This window comes from Stegostoma tigrinum, chromosome 4 (assembly GCF_030684315.1).
Source record: "Stegostoma tigrinum isolate sSteTig4 chromosome 4, sSteTig4.hap1, whole genome shotgun sequence".
Taxonomy (NCBI): Eukaryota; Metazoa; Chordata; class Chondrichthyes; order Orectolobiformes; family Stegostomatidae; genus Stegostoma; species Stegostoma tigrinum.
Window position 1 is genome coordinate 28537080 of NC_081357.1, and position 17911 is coordinate 28554990.

The 17911-nt window shown below is 40.3% G+C and overlaps 1 protein-coding gene across 1 annotated transcript in view; it reads right to left on the reverse strand.

Moving 5' to 3' along the window:
- Positions 1 to 2815: 2815 nt before the first annotated feature.
- Positions 2816 to 17911, reverse strand: part of qrsl1 (glutaminyl-tRNA amidotransferase subunit QRSL1) — a 50428-nt gene continuing 35332 nt past the window's right edge. The window contains exons 8-11 of the mRNA XM_048531807.2: positions 12597 to 12789; positions 7018 to 7135; positions 5619 to 5824; positions 2816 to 3159 (exon numbers count right to left, since the gene is read on the reverse strand). Of these exons, the coding sequence (XP_048387764.2) occupies positions 2948 to 3159; positions 5619 to 5824; positions 7018 to 7135; positions 12597 to 12789 (729 nt within the window). The 3' untranslated portion in view covers positions 2816 to 2947. The remainder of the gene's footprint in view (positions 3160 to 5618; positions 5825 to 7017; positions 7136 to 12596; positions 12790 to 17911) is intronic.

The following is a 17911-nucleotide window of genomic DNA, read 5'->3' on the forward strand; positions in this document are numbered from 1 at the left end:
AAGTTTTAAGGACTCTCAATGGAAGATGTTAAACTTTAAAATTTGCTACAAAATAGATGTTCAGTGATACACTGTATCGTAATGCAAGCTATGTTGTCTGCTTTTAATTTCCTACACGTACAACATAGAAAACAGAAGCAAGAATAGGTCATTCAGCCCTTCGAGCCTACTCCACCATTCAAAATGAACATGGCTAATCGTCCAATTCAGTATCCTGTTCCCACCTACACCCCATACACTTTGACCCCTTCAGCCCGAAGAACATAAGCAGCAAGAGTAGGCAATTCAGCCCTCAAGCTTACTCCACCATTCAATATGTTCATGACTGATCTCATCTCAGCCTCAACTCCACCTTACAGGCTCACTTACATTAAGTGAAGAAATTTCTCCTTATCTCAGTCCTAAATGGTCTACCCTATATCCTTAAACTTTCCTAACTCCACAAGCCTTTAGCCCAGTACTAATTAAAAATCTGTCCAACTCTTCCTTAAATTGAGCCAATATCCCAACACCCACTACACTACAGGATAGGCAAATTCCATTGATTCAAAACCCTTTGACTGAAATAATTTCTCCTCATCAGTGATTTAAATCTGCTACCTTTTATTCTAAAGGTAAGACATCCCAATCTAGACTGCCCTAGAGAAAACATCCCCTTTACGTCTACTTTGGCAGTCCTTTAAGCATCTTATATTCTTATTTAATTACAGCTACTCTCCATGTTTTAAATTCCAGGCAGTATACACTTAAATTACTCAATCTTCCTTCGCAAGGCAAACCTCCTGCCTCTGGAATTAGTCTAGGGAACATCCTCTGAACTACCCCAAATGAAACTATATCCATCCTCAAGTAGTAGCAATCAAAATTGTACACAATACTCCAGATGTGGTCACACTAATGCCTTTTAGAGTTGCAGTAACACTTCCCAATAAATGTGAAAATTCTATTTGCCTTCCTTATTGCCTGTTGAACCTACATAAGTTTTCTGCAATTTATGCACGAAGCACTGAAACACATGGCAGTTTCTCTCCATTTAGATTAAATGTTGCCATTCTATTTCTTCCAACCAGAATGGATAACCTTACTCTTATCCAGATTAAACTTCACCTGCTGAATTTTGGCCTATTCACCTTGCCAATCCATTCCCATACTGTAAATTTCTTATTTATTGCAACTTACTTTCCCACCTACTTTAGCATCATCTGCAAATCTGGCCTTTATCCTTGCATTCAAGTTCATTAATATAAATCATAAAGAGTTGGGGCCCGAGGACCAAACCCTATGGCACTCCACTCATCAAGACTTGCCAACCAGAAAAGGACCGATTTATCCCGACTCTGCTTTCTCTTGGTTAGCCAGTCCTCTATCCAAGCTAATCAATTATAAATACTATATCTAACATCTTCTTGAAAACATACAATGTTTTGGCCTCAACTGTTTTCTATGGCAGAAAATTTTACAGGCTCATTACACATTAGGTGAAAAAATTTCTCCTTATCTCAGTCCCTGTATCCTTAAACCATGACTCCGGGTTCTGGTCTCCTAGGTCATCAAGAACATCCTTCCTGTGTTTACCTTGTCTAGTCCCGTTAAAATTTTACAGCTTTCTATGATATCACCAATTATTCTTCTGAACCGATTCCATCTCTCCTCATATCCCAGGAAAGAGTCTCACAAACCTTCAGTGTACTCCTTCCAATGAACAACGTTGGAACAAAGAATACTAACAAATAGTGCACGGGCAGATGAACAAAATTCAGCGGGTTCATCTCAAATTAAACCTCAAGTTCTGATAGAAGCTAGATAGGATGCCTCATTTCACTGGGGAGGATACTTCCCACTCAAAACTATTTACAGAATTATAGCTCATTAGAAAATCTTGGGTTATCTTTGCTGGCTTCTGACTCGGTTTCTACAGAAACTGGGGTAATTAATCCGGGATTTATTCAGGATAGTAGGAAGTGATACAACCAATGCTGCATCTTTCAGAATGGATTGGATTGGATTCCAAAGCAGGTCAGAAGCTAGGAATCTTGCTGTCAGTGTTAAGCTCTTGACCTCTCAAAGCCGATCCACTGCCTACAGGTACAAGTCACGAGTGTGATGGAATACTCCTCAATTATCTCGATATGTGTATCTCCAACAAAACTGAAGCAGCTTGATATCAACCAGGACAATCAGCCACTCAAGTGGCATCACATCCACATACATTCAGTCCCTCTACCATCAAAATTCAGTAGTACGTACCATCTGTAAGATGCACTACTGAAATTTTCCAAGGCACTTTCGAAAGCATCTTCCAAACCCACAAACTTTAACATGGAGGAGGACCAGGGCAGCAGATTTATGGGAACACCACCCCCTGTAGGTTTCCCTCCAGGCAATTCACCATCCTCACTTGGAAATATATCACTGTTGCTTTATTTGCTCAAATTCTTGCAGCTCCCTCCCCAAGGGCATTGTGCATCTACCTATAGCAAATAGATTGTAGCAGTTCAAGAAGATAGCTCACCCCACCTTCTCAAAGGCAAGTAGGAATAAGCAATAATTGCTGGCACAGACAGCAATCCCCACAGCAATGGCTGAATAATGAAGAACGATATGGGCTCATACAAATCTCCAAATGTGTGAAAGTCCCAGCGTGGCCACTAACCCACATGTTTGCAAAGGATTCTCAGAAACAACACTACTGATCTATCATAGCAGTCAGTTTCCATTTGATAGTCCTGGCATTTTAACACAAATAGATCAGTCCAGACATTTTTCAATAATTGTAGCTCCCAGACAGAAAGAAAAACAAATTTACTAACACGCTTCTCATTCCATCTCTCAATATTAAACATATATTGTATTTCTGACAATTAAACAAATTGATTTTTTCCTACAAAAAGTTTATTTCAAATTTTACACATTTAAACTTTTACGGCAATCATGATTTTCAGTAATTTCAGACAGTTCCAACTGAATTGTGAAGTTTGTCATGCTCAGTGCAGTGATTTAACAGTCCCTCAATGTCAATACGTGGGAAATTCATTTGTTGTTCAAACCATTTGGCAACTGTCAGGAGCTGCTTATCACAAAAAGCCTGTCCAATAAACTGAACGCTTAGTGGTAATCTTCTTTCTGAGAGGGCAGTCGGGACTGTTACAGCAGGCAAACCTGAAAAGCAAAATTAAGACATTAGTGAGTCGAAAATAAAATTTGTTATGTCCTCAAGAGACTTTTACTTGACTCCCTTCTCTATTGCTGTTTTGTTTCATAGCATTTCCTGAATGAGGTGGCTTGGGGGGAAAATTGAACAGATAAAATGATTGAAGAAAAACTGCCCATTCAGTCCATACTATCTCTGAACTGCACTAACCCTAAATAATCCTAAGAAACTCAAAGTCAGCCTGAGCAAATTTGGTTAATTGAAACTCAACAATCTCTTTCTATGATATTCAAACTTAACCAACTGCTTTCAATAGGTTAGCATTTCCAAGTCCCAAGATCCCAGGTATAATATTAATAATGAGGCAAATGGATAAACAAAGAGGCTGCAGTGATTGGTAAGATGAAGGATAGGGAGACTCTGCTGAACATAACAGAATGTTGGGGAGGTGGAGAAGAGATCACGGACCAGAGCTGCTGGGTCAGTCAGTTTTTGAGGCTCTGGGGAGGGTCAGTAGGTAGGGGCAACAGGCAAATCAGTGACTGGGGTCAGAGTCAATGAACAGGGCTAGGGAAGATCAGAGGACACGGTGTTGTGGGAGGAAGCAGGGGTATTTCACATCACTTGTTTCACCTACATATTTGGAATCTGCTTCCAATGTCCTTTCAGTAATAATTCCGAATAAATTAAGTTGCCAGCTGTATGAAAATTCAAAATGATAGCTGCATTTAATAATAAAAGAAATCTGTAATTAAGAGTCTAATGCTAACATGAAACCATTGCTGATCATTGGAAAAAAACTCATTTGATTCACTAATGTCCCTTAGGGAAATAAATCTGCCATCCTTACCTGGTCAAGCCTACATGTGACTCCAGACCCACAGCAATGTGACTGACTCTTAACTTCCCTCTCAGCAATTAGGGATGAGCAATAAATGCTGGCCTAGCCAGCAATGCCTGCATTCTGTGAACGAATTGAAAAACACTGCTAACTTCTCTTGTTCCAGCTGCAGCAGGGACTGGCTTCTTGAAGCCGCCAGTGGATTTGCTGTTTTTATCTTGAACAGTGGTGTAAATAGTAATAGGTGCCTCTGAGAGCTCAGTATATCCTTATTCTCTGGACATCAGCACTGCCCTGCCAAAGTGCCTTTGTACTTAAAGCATACAATTCTAGGCTCACAGTCCTAATTTTTTTTCTCCGTTCTTGTGGTGCAAACGTCAGTCACAAAGTCAGCATTTATGCCTATCCCCAACTGCCCTTGAAAGGTACATTTAGTCACCTCTTTCAACTGCTATAATCCTTGCGCGTGTGTACACTGACAGCGATATTTGGAAAGTAGTTCCAGGATTCCAACTCAGTGACAAGGAAGGAATAGTAACATAATTCCAAGCCAGGATGGTGTGAGGCTTGGAGGGAAATGTGGTGGTGGTGATCCCCTGTGTTTGCTGCCCTTATCCTTCTCAGTGGTAGAGGTCAAGGCTTTGGAAGGTGCTTCCACAGTAGTCTTGGTGAGTTACTGCAGTGCACCTTGTAGATGACACACACAGCTGCCACTGTGCACTGGTGTTGGAGGGAGTCAATGTTGATGATGGTAGACATGATGTCAATCAAACTGACTGCACTGGCCTGAATAGTGTTGAGCCTCTTGAGGAGGCAAGTGGAGAATATCAAAGCAGGATCATCTGCACGGTGACCTGAGGAATGAGTTGTGTTGCCTCTACCGGGAGACCCTTGGGTACCATGGATTATTTTGTTCCTTGCTTGTTGTTGCTTTTCCTGGGTTTCTTGCCTCTTTAGTCTACTAACAGACTGACATTTCTTGTAGGCTTTTAGAATTTGTAGCCCCCTATTGACACACACCCTGTAAATTGTTCATGTTCGTTTAAATTTTTTTTTGAATTTTGCATTCCTTAAACCCCGGTCAAAACTACACTGAAAAATCTGCTAAATACTGATCAGGGAGAACTGTGCATAAAAAGAACAGCATTCGATACAAAATTCCACCAATAGCCTTTCCTATTCCTATGAAACTAATAGTGGAACCTCTAGCTCACAGTCCTGCATGCAATAATTTATTGAACAGACAGTGAACTAAAGAAGTATGAAACACTTGATGAGATAACAAGGTGTAGAGCTGGATGAACACAGCAGGCCAAGCAGCATCAGAGGAGCCGGAAGGCTGATGTTTCGGGCCTAGGCTCTTTGGTTTTCTGAAGAAGGGTCTAGGCCCGAAATGTCAGCCTTCCTGCTTCGCTGATGCTGCTAGGCCTGCTGTGTTCATCCAGCTCTACACCTTGGTATCTCAGATTCTCCAGAATCGGCAGTTCCTACTATCTCTGAAACACTTGATGAGGATGGGTTTACTGATACAATATGAAGTAATTCATGAAAAATACAGGGAAATGTGAAAAAAATCCCAAAGCCAAGTAAAGCTGGAGTGTTGGGCAGATGAAGTGCTGTGTGTACCTGCTAGGTTTACAGATTGGGTAAAAATATCCTCTTCAGCACTCCTTGTCCTGTTGTCTTCTTTGACAAACTCGTGATACGTGAAGGCATCGCTTAGGGTTGTGGGTGTAAGAAGCACATCTATACCAGATCCAAATACCTTCAGAAAATCATTGGCAATCAGGCGTCTCACTTTCTGGGCTTTTACAAAGAAGCGATCATAATTCCTGAGAGATTTAAACACAAAGAAATGACAAAGATAGACGACACACTGATTCAACTCCAGGTCGACAATATTTCAGACCGACAGTGGATGACATGAATCTCCAACCCTGATGAAGAACTGCAACCCTGAGCTGTATGCAGAAACTTCAAAGTCCAAGAGTGAAATGTTGACATTTACATAGCACCCCATTACATCTCTCTAAATGTCTCAGTGTTTCACATATGAATTATTCGTAGCCGAATAACGTTTTTTCAGTGACAAAGACGTAAATTATTGGAGAAACTCAGAGGGTCTGGCAGCATCTTTAGAGGGAGACGCAGAGTTAACGTTGAGTCCAGTGACCCTTCAGAATTTAAGTTGCAAAGAAGGGTTGAACTTGAAATGTTAAAACTACTCTGCTCTCTCCACAGATGCTGCCAGACCCGCTGAGTTTCTTCAGCGATTTGTCTTTGTCTGCTCCAGATCCCCAGCGTTCACAGTTCATTTTGGTTTAATATCTTTACAGGGCTGGTTGTTAAGCAAAACATTTCAATCTGAACACCATGAGAATGTCCTCAAGATGGGATCTTATAGTCCCTTAACTAGCAAATAGCTGAATATAGCAGCTCCAGCTTCCTCAGTTCCACACTTTAGTCTAAATTATGTGCTGCTTATATTCTGATTCAGAAGCAAGAGTTCCATCAGCTGAGACAAACAAACATGTAATTTGGGTCTAGGCATGAAACGTCAGCTTTTGTGCTCCTAAGATGCTGCTTGGCCTGCTGTGTTCATCCAGCTCCACGCTTTGTTATCCATGTAATTTACCAATGCGTGTTTAGTTAACATCAGCAATGTATTTGAATGCGTTTCAAGCTAAATTCATTGTGAGGTGGGCAGTGAGAGGCATTGCAAAGTACATACAGAGGAGTGGGAGGTGGCAATTGGGTACAGTGCAGCTAGGAGTAGGGGGAGGTGTAAGCTGGGGTGAAAGCAACAGACCTCCAGCCCTAGAGCTGCAGGCACAGCGTGGCCAACTGGCAATTCCCTGGGTATCAGTGACTTTGCCCCTCCACGTACAAATGTGTCCTCTGTCGCGGTGGTGACATCTGTGCTTCTGCAGGCAGCGGCCATCTTTGCCAGCCACTTTGGTGTTGGCAACACGCACTCTGTTTGAGTAAACCACTAGTACGTAACTTGCTTAGAAGGCTCCCTTACTGTTTTAAAAGGAAGTAATTTCCCGCCAGGATTCTTCCTCGGACTGCATCATTAAATCCTTCATGCCTGGTTGCTGCATACAAGGCTTCTGTAGAACTTTTGATTTCACTGCGGTGTCCTTTAAATAAAAATATTTTAAATGAATATAAAGATAGAATGCTGAGGCCTGCCATTGCACATAATCTCCTGTTGTTTGCAAACATGCCGATTTTGCTGAAATAGATGAACGAGATATGGCAACAGTACAAATGTCATGTAGAAGGGTAATTGGACCTGAAACAGCAACTCTGATTTCTCTCCACAGATGTTGCCAGATCTGCTAAATTTTTCCAGAAATTTCTGTTTTTGTTTCAGATTTCCAGCATCTGCAGTGCTTTTGTATTTTTTTGTTAACATTAATGTCATATCTGGAGATTGAAAAGTGACAAATTTCAAAAACTGTGAGTGCTTCATCACACCGCTGGGAGCTGTGCTCAGATGTCTAAGCTCTGAAATTCTCTCTGTTCTTCACTTCTCACTCCTCCTTTAAGCTGATGCATGAAACCTACCTTTTTGGCCAAGAGCCACCCTTCAGAATGTCTCCATATTAGATTCAGTGATAATTTTTATTTGATTATATTCCTGGACAAACAAACAGCCCCACAAATAGTTGAAAGTGTGTAGATACCAAATATTAACTTTGAATTTCATTGGTTGGATTCACATATCACACTTTTAAAACGAAAAGACTATTTCATCTTAACAAAGGGTATTTTCCTGAAGAACTGCAGAAGTATCTGCCAATTTTTATTACTAAGCAATCACATTCCCATTCATGCAGGTTCTACAAAAGCCACCTTGAGAGCTGACATCAGCTTACTTCCTCCTTTCTCAAAAAATGAAGATTCAAAGCAGACAAGAAGTCACTGAAGCCTCATCACCTGAGGTCATGGCACCATGGCTAAAAAACATCTGCAGGGGTGAGCTAACCAAGCTTTTTTTTGGAATATACAGGCAATGTGCGGTAATATGACCAATCAAGCTTTGTGCTTTCATGCTGGCAGAAGCCAGAAGTGAGGAAAGGCTGCTCTCTATTCATCTCTTCCTGTCCGCCTCTCTCTCTCTCTCTCTCTCTCTCCCTTTAGTAAAACAGCTAAACCTTGGGCCTTGTCTGTTGAATCGTGGACTGCTTCTACCTCCAGCAAGCAGAGAGATACTCTACAGTTAAAAACCTCCGAACTTCCAAAGCAATGCAGCTGGAAGAAAGCAGCTACAGAAACATAAGAACAAGAGTAGGCCACTCAGCCCCTCGAGCCTGTTTGCCAATCTGTGGCCTAACTCCAAATATCTGCACTTGGCCAACATCCCTTAATATTTTTCCTTAACAAAAAGAAACTAGCTGTCTCAGATTTAAAATTAATAATCGATCTAGCAAAACTGCCATATTTGGAAGAGAATTCCAAACACTTACCATCCTTCTGCGTACAAGTGCTTCCTAACAATTCTCCTGAACAGTTCAGCCATAGCTATTAGACTTTGGGGATTGTAAAAGTAGGAAGCAATTAGTGGATTATTGTTATCTTACCTTTACCTACCTTGTTTACATCCTAGTCACTTCTCAAAATATTGTCTATTGAGACAAAGTCTTTGGATCCTACAGCTGGCCAAAAATGCAAGACACAAACTGATCTCTTTCCTTTCTCATGATTATTCAACATGTGGTGAAATCTAGCTACTTCAACTTTTAACGTGTAATTATGCATACAGGATTTCTTATGCTTGTGTTGCATTTCAGGACTCGTACTCATTTTTAACCAAATTAACTTCAGAATATTTCAGCTTTCACTTTGTTAAAATCTCAAAAACCTGTGTGGCTAATATTTTACGATGAACTTCTAAACAGCTAAGCGCATACATTGCGATAGCAATTTCATCTTTCATACCTTAAACACACCATTAGTAATCACACCAGGAGGGGAGAAGATCCATTTCAAACCTCCTCACCTCATCATAACTGGTGGAGTGACTCTTTAAACTGAGTAGAGGCATTTTCAAACGATGAGTTTTAACTTAGTTTTGAAATCAACCTGTTCAGAGGCGTTATTATACACCTCTGGAGCAGGCCGCCCAGGTGGCCTTGAACCCAGGCCACCCAGTCTAGCAATAAGGACATTACTACTGCACCATGCGAAGGCTCCTCAAATGGAGTTTGAATTTGAAAGTCGATCTGTGGAACTAGAAACAGAGTAAGTATGAGGAGTAGATCATTCAGTTCTTTGAGCCTGCTCTACCACTCAATACGATCATGGGTAATCATCACAGTCAGTATCCTGTTCTGACTTTCTCCCCATATCCTTTGATCCCTTTAGACCCAGGAAGCATATCTAATACCTTCTCTAAAACATAAATATTTTGGCATCAACTGTAGAGAATTCCACAAGCTCACCACTCTCTGAGTAAAGAAATTTCTCATCTCGTATCTAAATGGCATACCCAGCATCCTGATACTGTGACCCCTGATTTTGGACTCGCCTGTCATCTGGAACATCTTTCCTGCATCTACCTGGTATAACCTTGTTAGAATTTCGTAGTTTTTTTTTTCTAAAATTACAGCCCCCTCATTGTTCTCAACTTGAGTGAATAAAGTCTTAATCAATACAGTCTCTCTCTTCATACATCAACCCTGCCACCCCAGGATTGAAAGTTGGATTAGGTGGAGACCAAGCTTGTGACCATGTCCCAAAAGATCAAAAAGATTTAGAATACATCATAGAAACATACAAACAAAATCAGCGTTATTACTTTTGAAAGATACTTTAGAGATCAAATCCAGGGAATAAGAGCAATGTAAGCATTTCACAAACTATATGGGATTTCCGATTAAAGATGAGGCTATTGGGTAAGAAAGGCTGTGATGAGGAGCTGGCCTGGTTCAGTGGCTCAAAGGAGTCCCAGAAATGTAATAATTGTTAGGGATGATTAACAGGAAAAGGAGAAAATCTATTTTAACCTGCCATTCATTGTTAATTGCATAGAAGAGATTCCTCATTGAAATTAAAATAAAAGGCTCAATCGCCAGCAGATGTAGTTGGAAAAAGTTCTCTCTTCTGCTGCAAAAACTTTAACCTAGCAGATGCAAGAAGGCACTTTTCATAAGAGTAGAGCACATTATGAAATAGGATTATCTACAGACCTGAACAGTCTTAGTTAGTGTGTAATTTAATACTACAGTTTCTGAGGTCAAGAATGGTGGGAGGCAAGCTAGTTAATTCCATTATTGTTGTTTGTGTAGAAGCTAGGTTCGCCCGGAAAAGGAACTAACTCTGTCCAGGTGGAAGAGAAAATGCTGCCAGGTACTTGTGTCTCAAAAAACAGGAGAGAGGTCAACTCATGTCAACAATGTTAAAATCATATCAGCCCTGGAATGTTATTAATCATATATATATAAATTGAACATCTGATGTTAATTTATTAGCTATGTCGAGATTTAACTCCAAACTAATGCAGCTATTTTTAGTAATATCAGAATTTGACTGCTGCCATAAATAACATTCATCGTCTGTTCGTGTTAATTTATTGTGGTGCACTTAGTTGCTGGCACAATCTCTGCTACTCATTTCATATAGTTCCATCCATTAATGACGGCTGGTTTAATTGCTTGGGAAGTCTTGATTCCATCTAATTGAATTTTTAGAAGTCTATATAAGTGGAAAGAACAAAAGAAAGAAGACAGAGCTACATTTATCTTTAGCATGGCCCGAAAAACTTTGCATCCAATGAACCAGTCCTGAAGTCCATTATTGTAGTGTTGGAAATGTGACAGACAAACAGCAAAACAATAATGATAGGGTAATCAATCAGTTCTAATTACATGGATAGTGGGATAGATATTGGTCAGTCGATTAGGAGAAGTCCATCATTCTTTTTTGAATGATCTTTTAAAGATAAGACAATTGGAGTTTCAGTTAAACGTCTCATCAGAAAAATTGAGCTTTTGACGGTGCTGTACACCCTCAATTCTGAAGTGCCAGCCTTTTACAATAGAAACTGTAGTGTTATCAATCAACCAAGGCTGACTAAGCCGTGATGTTTTATTTCACAAGGAGTTGCTTGGACACACCTTGTCATCTGAGTTCTCCTTGGACAATATGGCAAAACAACGTGAATCAAATTTGTTCAGCATTTTAAGGCTGTTATAATCAAGATATGGAAGGATACCCTATAATTTAACCTGAACATTATTGTCAGGGAATTCAGCAAACGCAACTCATCAAGTCTGTACTTAAATGATAAAACCAGGGTGATTGACCATGGTTGATGGAATGGATGAGATATAGGGGTGAAAACAGAGAAGGAGCTGGTGATACCTTGAGAGTTGACAGGAAGTAGACAGAGTGCTTGGTGGTATGTTGTAAAGATACCAACTTCTCCTTTAACATCAGCAAAATTAAAGAGTTGATCATGGAATTCAGGAAACAGAGTGGATAGCACCCCCTTACCTACACCAATAGAGCTAAGGTAGAGATGGTCGATAGTGTTAAGTTCCTAGGTGCAACAATCACCAATGTGTCCAAGACCACCCATACTGATGTGACAGTCAAGGCGACAAACAATGCTTCTTTTTCTTCAGAAGGCTAAGGAAATTTGGCATGCCCAGAAGGACTCTCATCAACTTTTACATATGCACCATAGAAAGCATGCTATCTGGATACATTACGGCTTGGTACAACAACTGCTCTGCCCAGGGCCGTAAGAAACTACAAAGAGCTGTGAACATTACCCAACATGTCACACAAGGCAACCTTCCATCCATTGACTCCATCTACACTTCTTACTGCCTCAGAAAGGCAGCTAATGTCATCAAAAGATTCCTTTCAGCCCAGTTACGATTTGCTCCAACCTCTTTTGCTAGGCAGAAGATATGAAAGCTTAAAGACTTGTACCAACAGGTTCAAATACAGCTTCTTCCCTGATTTTATTAGATTTCTGAACGGACCTCTCAAATTTCAGATCTAATGTTGATCTTACTTTCTGTGCACCTTCTTTGCTGCCATAACTTTGCATTTGTCCCTTGGTTCAGTCACCCTATGATGTTTGTATATTATCAGCTGCCTGTACTCCATGCAAAACAAAACCTTTCACTGTACTTTGGTACATGTAACAATAATAAACCAAATCAGTTGGAGGAAGGGGGGTGGGTGGGTGGGTGCAGAGAAAAACCTTATAAGCATGTGCCAAGTGGTCCTGGTACCAGTGGTTTGCTAAAACATCACCAAGGTATCCAGTAGACAGCTTCAAACACAAACCAAAATACTTCCAGGGACAGCACTAGCCCCCATAATTGGGCTACAATTAGTTTAGACCATGGCTTTGCCAGTTGTCTCAAACTGAACAGTTACCCTCAAATTTTCCCTAAGTAGTGGTTGCGGGTTCCAAAATCATATTTTTCAGCTCTTTAAATATGTCATTGTGAAGATATGAAAAACTTATCCATTAGATATCAATTCTTAAACCGCACACATGTATAGTAACTCATGGTTGAGATTACACATTCAGTGAATCTATACCATATAGTTATCCATACCACAGTTGTTCCGTACCATATTCTAGTCCATCGAAGCGTGCCATGTTTGACGCTACCTCTGTTGTGCACAGGACATGATAGCAGACAATTGAATATTGGGTATGAGGTAGGGAGACTTCAACAACTCTGGCACCTGCATTTTCAAACAGGTCTGCAGCCTTTGTCCAGGTTTTCAGGGCTTCACTGGACAGTCCTGGGGCATGATACTCCTTTCAAAACAAGAAGAGGTTGATTAATTAAAAGAGATATTTAAAAGCTGTCCCCTCTTTCAAATTAATAGGTAGTAAACTACAGTACTGAGGCAGACCTTTACCCAACGATTTAATTATAAAATCCAAATAGGAAAATTTTTAAATACCTAGGTTCTAGACTGATGCACCAAAACAGGGTTTCAAGGACTTGAGAAGGACATTGAGCCCGGTGTCCAGACTGTATAAACTATTTTAGGAAAATGGGTTTGGGAGGAAATAAGCAGAAGTACCTTTTCTGATCTCACTTATTATGACCCTACTTAAATAGCCTGGGCAGGAATAGTCATTCCTTGTAATGAACACACACACACACACACACACACACACAGACACCCCTATCCCCCAACACAGCAATACAGGTGTGTACAATTTTCTTATTAATGAACAGATACAAATGCATTAAAAGTTATTCTGAGAAGGTATACATTGATGGCAAGTATGGAAGGGTCACCTTATGATATAAAGGTTGGATAGGCTGGGCTTGTGTCCAACAGAGTTCAAAAAAATGAGAGATGATCTTATTGAAACGTATAATGTCTTGAGGGTCTATAGGACATTGTTTAAAAAAGGGTGAAATGAAGAGAAATTTATCTTCTCAGACAGCCACGAGTCTGTGAACCACTCCTCCCTCGAGAATGGTGGAGGCTGGATCATTGGATAGTTTTAAGGCAGACAGATAGATTGATTCTGAATTAACAGGAGAAAAGGGTTGTCAGAGTAGGCAACAATATGGTGTTGACACAACAAACAGATCAGCCATAATTTTATTCAATGACAGAGCAGAATCAAGGTGCCAAGTGGCCTGCCCCTGTTCCAAGTGTGTATATCCGTATTGACACAGTAGTATTGACCCATCTAAAACTGACACAGCATTGCATACCTACTAAAACTAGAGTACACAAACATAGCATAACTTCAATAAAGCACTAGACCATCTTGAGGATCAATTACCTTTATTCGTACACCCAATATTAAGTACTATTGTACTTTAGTAGCAGGTGATCCTATTGAGCAGCATATGTAAATGACTGAAAATATAGTTAATAAAACTACCACAGCTTCTAAACACGTTAGTCAAATAAAAAGATGAGCAATGAAACGCACAATAATAATGTCTATTTTTAAAACTGCATTGGTAAACCTTACTTATTCTACAGTTACAGCACTGATTTCAAAGTAACCAGGTGAACAAACAGACTGCCATTCATTCCTAATATTAATGTAGTGTAAACTGTAAGGGTACTGTACACTGTTAAACAAGTCCTGTACTTTTATAAAGTAAAACTCCGCCGCTTTCCTATCTGGTTAACAATAGTAATATTATGGAAAATAATTTCACACCTTAACTTTTGTTTAAAATGATTAGAGTGTACATAAACGTTACCTAATAAATTCAAAAATCTGCAAATAAGAACTTGCATTTATATTGTGCCACGACAGTTCACAATAAAATAGTCATTGAGCTACATGAGGTGATTTTTGGTCAGATGGCCAAAATCTTGGTCCAAGATGTAGGTTCAACATAATGAAGAAAGTGAGGTAGAGTCACAGAGATACAGGAAAAGATGGTGGCCTGAAGATAATATCATCAGACTAGCAAGCCAGACACCCAGGTTAATACTCTGGCAAATGTGGGTTCAAATCCCACCGCAGAATTTTAATTCAATTTATAAAGATAGTATCAGTAATGGCAACATCAAAAACTCAAAAACATAAAAACTAATCTAGCTCATGAATGAAATCCTGTCCTGCATTTGACTCTAGACCATCAACAATGTGATGACTCATATCCTCCCTCTGAAGCAGACTTGCAAGCCACTCAGTTCAAGGCTAAATAGGGATGGGCAACAAATGCTAGCCTGTCAGTGATACTCTCATTACAATGAAAGGAGGAAGAAAAAATATTTATGGTTTCTGCAGCTCAGGGTGGTGTCACAATTAAATTGCTGCAAAATTCAGGGATTCTCAAAGTCAGAATCAGGTCAGGGCAAATGTTACAGAAGATTGTAGGCCTGGCGAGACGACAGAATTACAGGGAGTTAAGGGCATACTGAAAACAAGGACAAGGCTTTCAATAGTAAGATGTTATCTGATTGGAAAACAAAATGCAATTAGTGAGTACATGGGTGATCGGCAAACTGGGCTTACTACAAATAAGGACACAGGAAGCAGAGCGTTGGATGACTTCAAGGTTTATTGGGGTTTGAACGTGGGAAGCCAGCCAGGAGTTTGACTACTCACGCCCAGGCACAAAGACAGAAATAAGGGATTCATTAGTAGATAATCTATGGCAAGGAATACCTGGCAATGTTACAGGGGTGGATCTAGACAGTCTTCATGATGATGCAGATACATTGTCAGCAGCTCAGCTGAGGGTCAAATGTAACAGCAAATTTGTGAGCATTTTGACTTAGTCTCAAGGTAGTTGTTAGTGAGAGGGATGGAGCTACAGTTAAAAAAAAACCACACTATCGCCTGTACTTCAGAAGAGTAAGGAAATTCAGCGAGTCCACAACGACTCTTACCGATTTTTATGGATGCAACGTGTAATGCATCCTATCCGATCATCTTGGTATGACGTCGGCTTTGTCAAAAACCGCAAGAAATTAGAGTTGTAAACACAGCCCAATGCATCGCACAAACCAGACTTCCATGCAATGACTCCATCTATACCTCCTGCTGCCTTGGGAAAACAGCCGACATTATCAAAGGCCCCTCCCACTGTGGTTATAAATCTCTTATGCCCTCTTCTGTCGCATCGAAGAATAAAAAAGCTTGAAGACCTGAATCAACAGGTTCAAGAATAGCTTCTTCCCCGCTGTCAAACATTTGAATAGACCTCTCATATTAAAGCCGATCTTTCTCTGCATCTTCCCTGTAGCTGTAACACTATATTCTGCATTCTGTTCTACTACCTTGACATACTCATGTATGGTATGATTTACCTGGATAGCACAGAAAATAATACTTTTCATTTACCTCAGTACATGTGACAATAATAAAATAAAATCAAAAGTCAGCAGCTGGGGAACAGATTTTGAAGCAGGGATCATATGCGATGGTTCAGCTTCCAATATTTTTGGAAAAAACCTGTACTCATCAGGAATGGATGTTGTGAGCACTGTGATGATTCAGCGACACTGGAAAAGTGGAGAGAGGTGGTAGTAAGGTGCAGTTGGGTATTGTCAGATTACATTCTAAAACTAATGCTTTGCTTTTAGAAAATATCACCAAGGGGTGGCATGATGGTGAGAAAAAGGAGGGGACGAAGAATAGATCACTGGGGATACCAGAAGTAATAACGTGGCAGAGGGAAGAGAACCCATTTCAAAAGATATTCTGAAGAATTAGATAGGCAAGAATGGCACCTGGCAAGTACAGCTCTATCCAGCTCAGTGATAGTAGCAAGTGGTCGGAGGACAACAGTGTGGTCAATTGTCTCAAAGGCTACCAACAGGTTGAGAAGGACAAAGTGGAACAGTTTGCCTTCACCACAGTCACAGGAGGTCATTTATGTCCTTAATGGCAGCCACTTTGGTGCTACAAAAGGAATGGAAACCTCACTACCCACCAATCAGCATATCAAGAGTCGGATCTTGTTATCAAGATGTGGCAGAGCATTTCCACAGTTGCCAGTTATCCACCTTCATTTTCTGCAAATTTTCTAATTTAAAAAAAAATCATTCAATAGGTAGAAACTTTAGCATTCGGGCCAGTATTTATTACCGATTCTTAACTGCCCTCAAGAAGAGTGTGGCGAGATGCCTCCTTGAACTGCTGCAGTTCTTTCGCTGGTCGTAGACCTACAAAGCTGTTAGGGAGACATTTCTAAGGTTTTGACCCAGCAACACTGAAGGAATGATGATATACTTCCAAGTCAGGATAGTGAGTAGCCTGGAAAGCAAATTGCAGGTGGTGGTATTTCCACATATCTACTTCCCTTGTCTTCCTAGATAGTAGAAGCTGAGAGTTTAGAAGATGCAGTCTAAGGAGTTTTGAGGAATTTCTGCAGTGCCTCTCGTAGATGGCACGTACTGCTGCGATAGAGCATCAGTGGTGGGGGCAGTAAACACTTGAGGATGTGGTGTCTATAAATGGGCTGCTTTGTTCTGATCATGCTGAATTTTCAGTGTTATAGGAGTTGTATGCATCCAGAAAAGTGGAGAGTATTCCATCACACTTATGACTTGTGCCTTTTAGATGGTGATCAGGCTTTGGGAAGACAGGAGGTGAGTTAGTTGCTGCAGGATTCCTAGCCTCAGACCTGCTCTCGTAACCACAGCATTGATATAGCTGGTTCAGTTCAGTTTCTGGTCAATGGTGGCCCCAAGGTCATGAGAGTGAGGAATTCAGCAATAGTAATGCCATTGCATGTCAAGAGGCAATGGTTACATTCTCTCTTGTTGGGGCTGACTGAGTGACTCATGATAGGTTATGGCAGGTTTTGACAGTTTAATTGCCATGATTATCCCATTCTGACTATTGCTACTCTCACTATAGGGGTGATCTGCAAAAAGTCCTAGCTAGCAAGATTTGTTTAAATTTCTTAGACAGCTAATGAGAAGCACTTGGTTCAATGGAAAATGTATCTAGTCGGGACAGTTAATCAGACTTTGATATTTCATTTCCAAGAACTGCATTTAGATTTAACCCAAAATGATGGGATTCTTCAGTATACTGGCTAAAATGAGTTTAGTTAAGATGAACACCAACACAAATTGGCACGCTTACTCAAATGAGGGAGAAAGGGGATCTTTATATTAACAATAAAAAGTGCTGGAGAAATTCAGCTGGTCTGATAACTCTATTTCTGCGTCTGCAGATGTTCACATTTTGAGTCGAATGATTCTTCTTCAGAACTTATTCCACTGCTTTCTCCAGAGACACTGCCAGATCTGTTGAGTGTCTCCAGCAAAAAAAAAAACAGAAATTACTGGAGAACCTCAGTGGATCTGGCAGAATTTGTGTAGACAAAGTACAGTCGACACTTCAGGTCCAGTGATCCTTCTTCAAAGCCTGTCTCTCCAGATCCAGCACATTGTTTTTATTTCAGATTTCCAGCTTCCCATTATATTGTTTT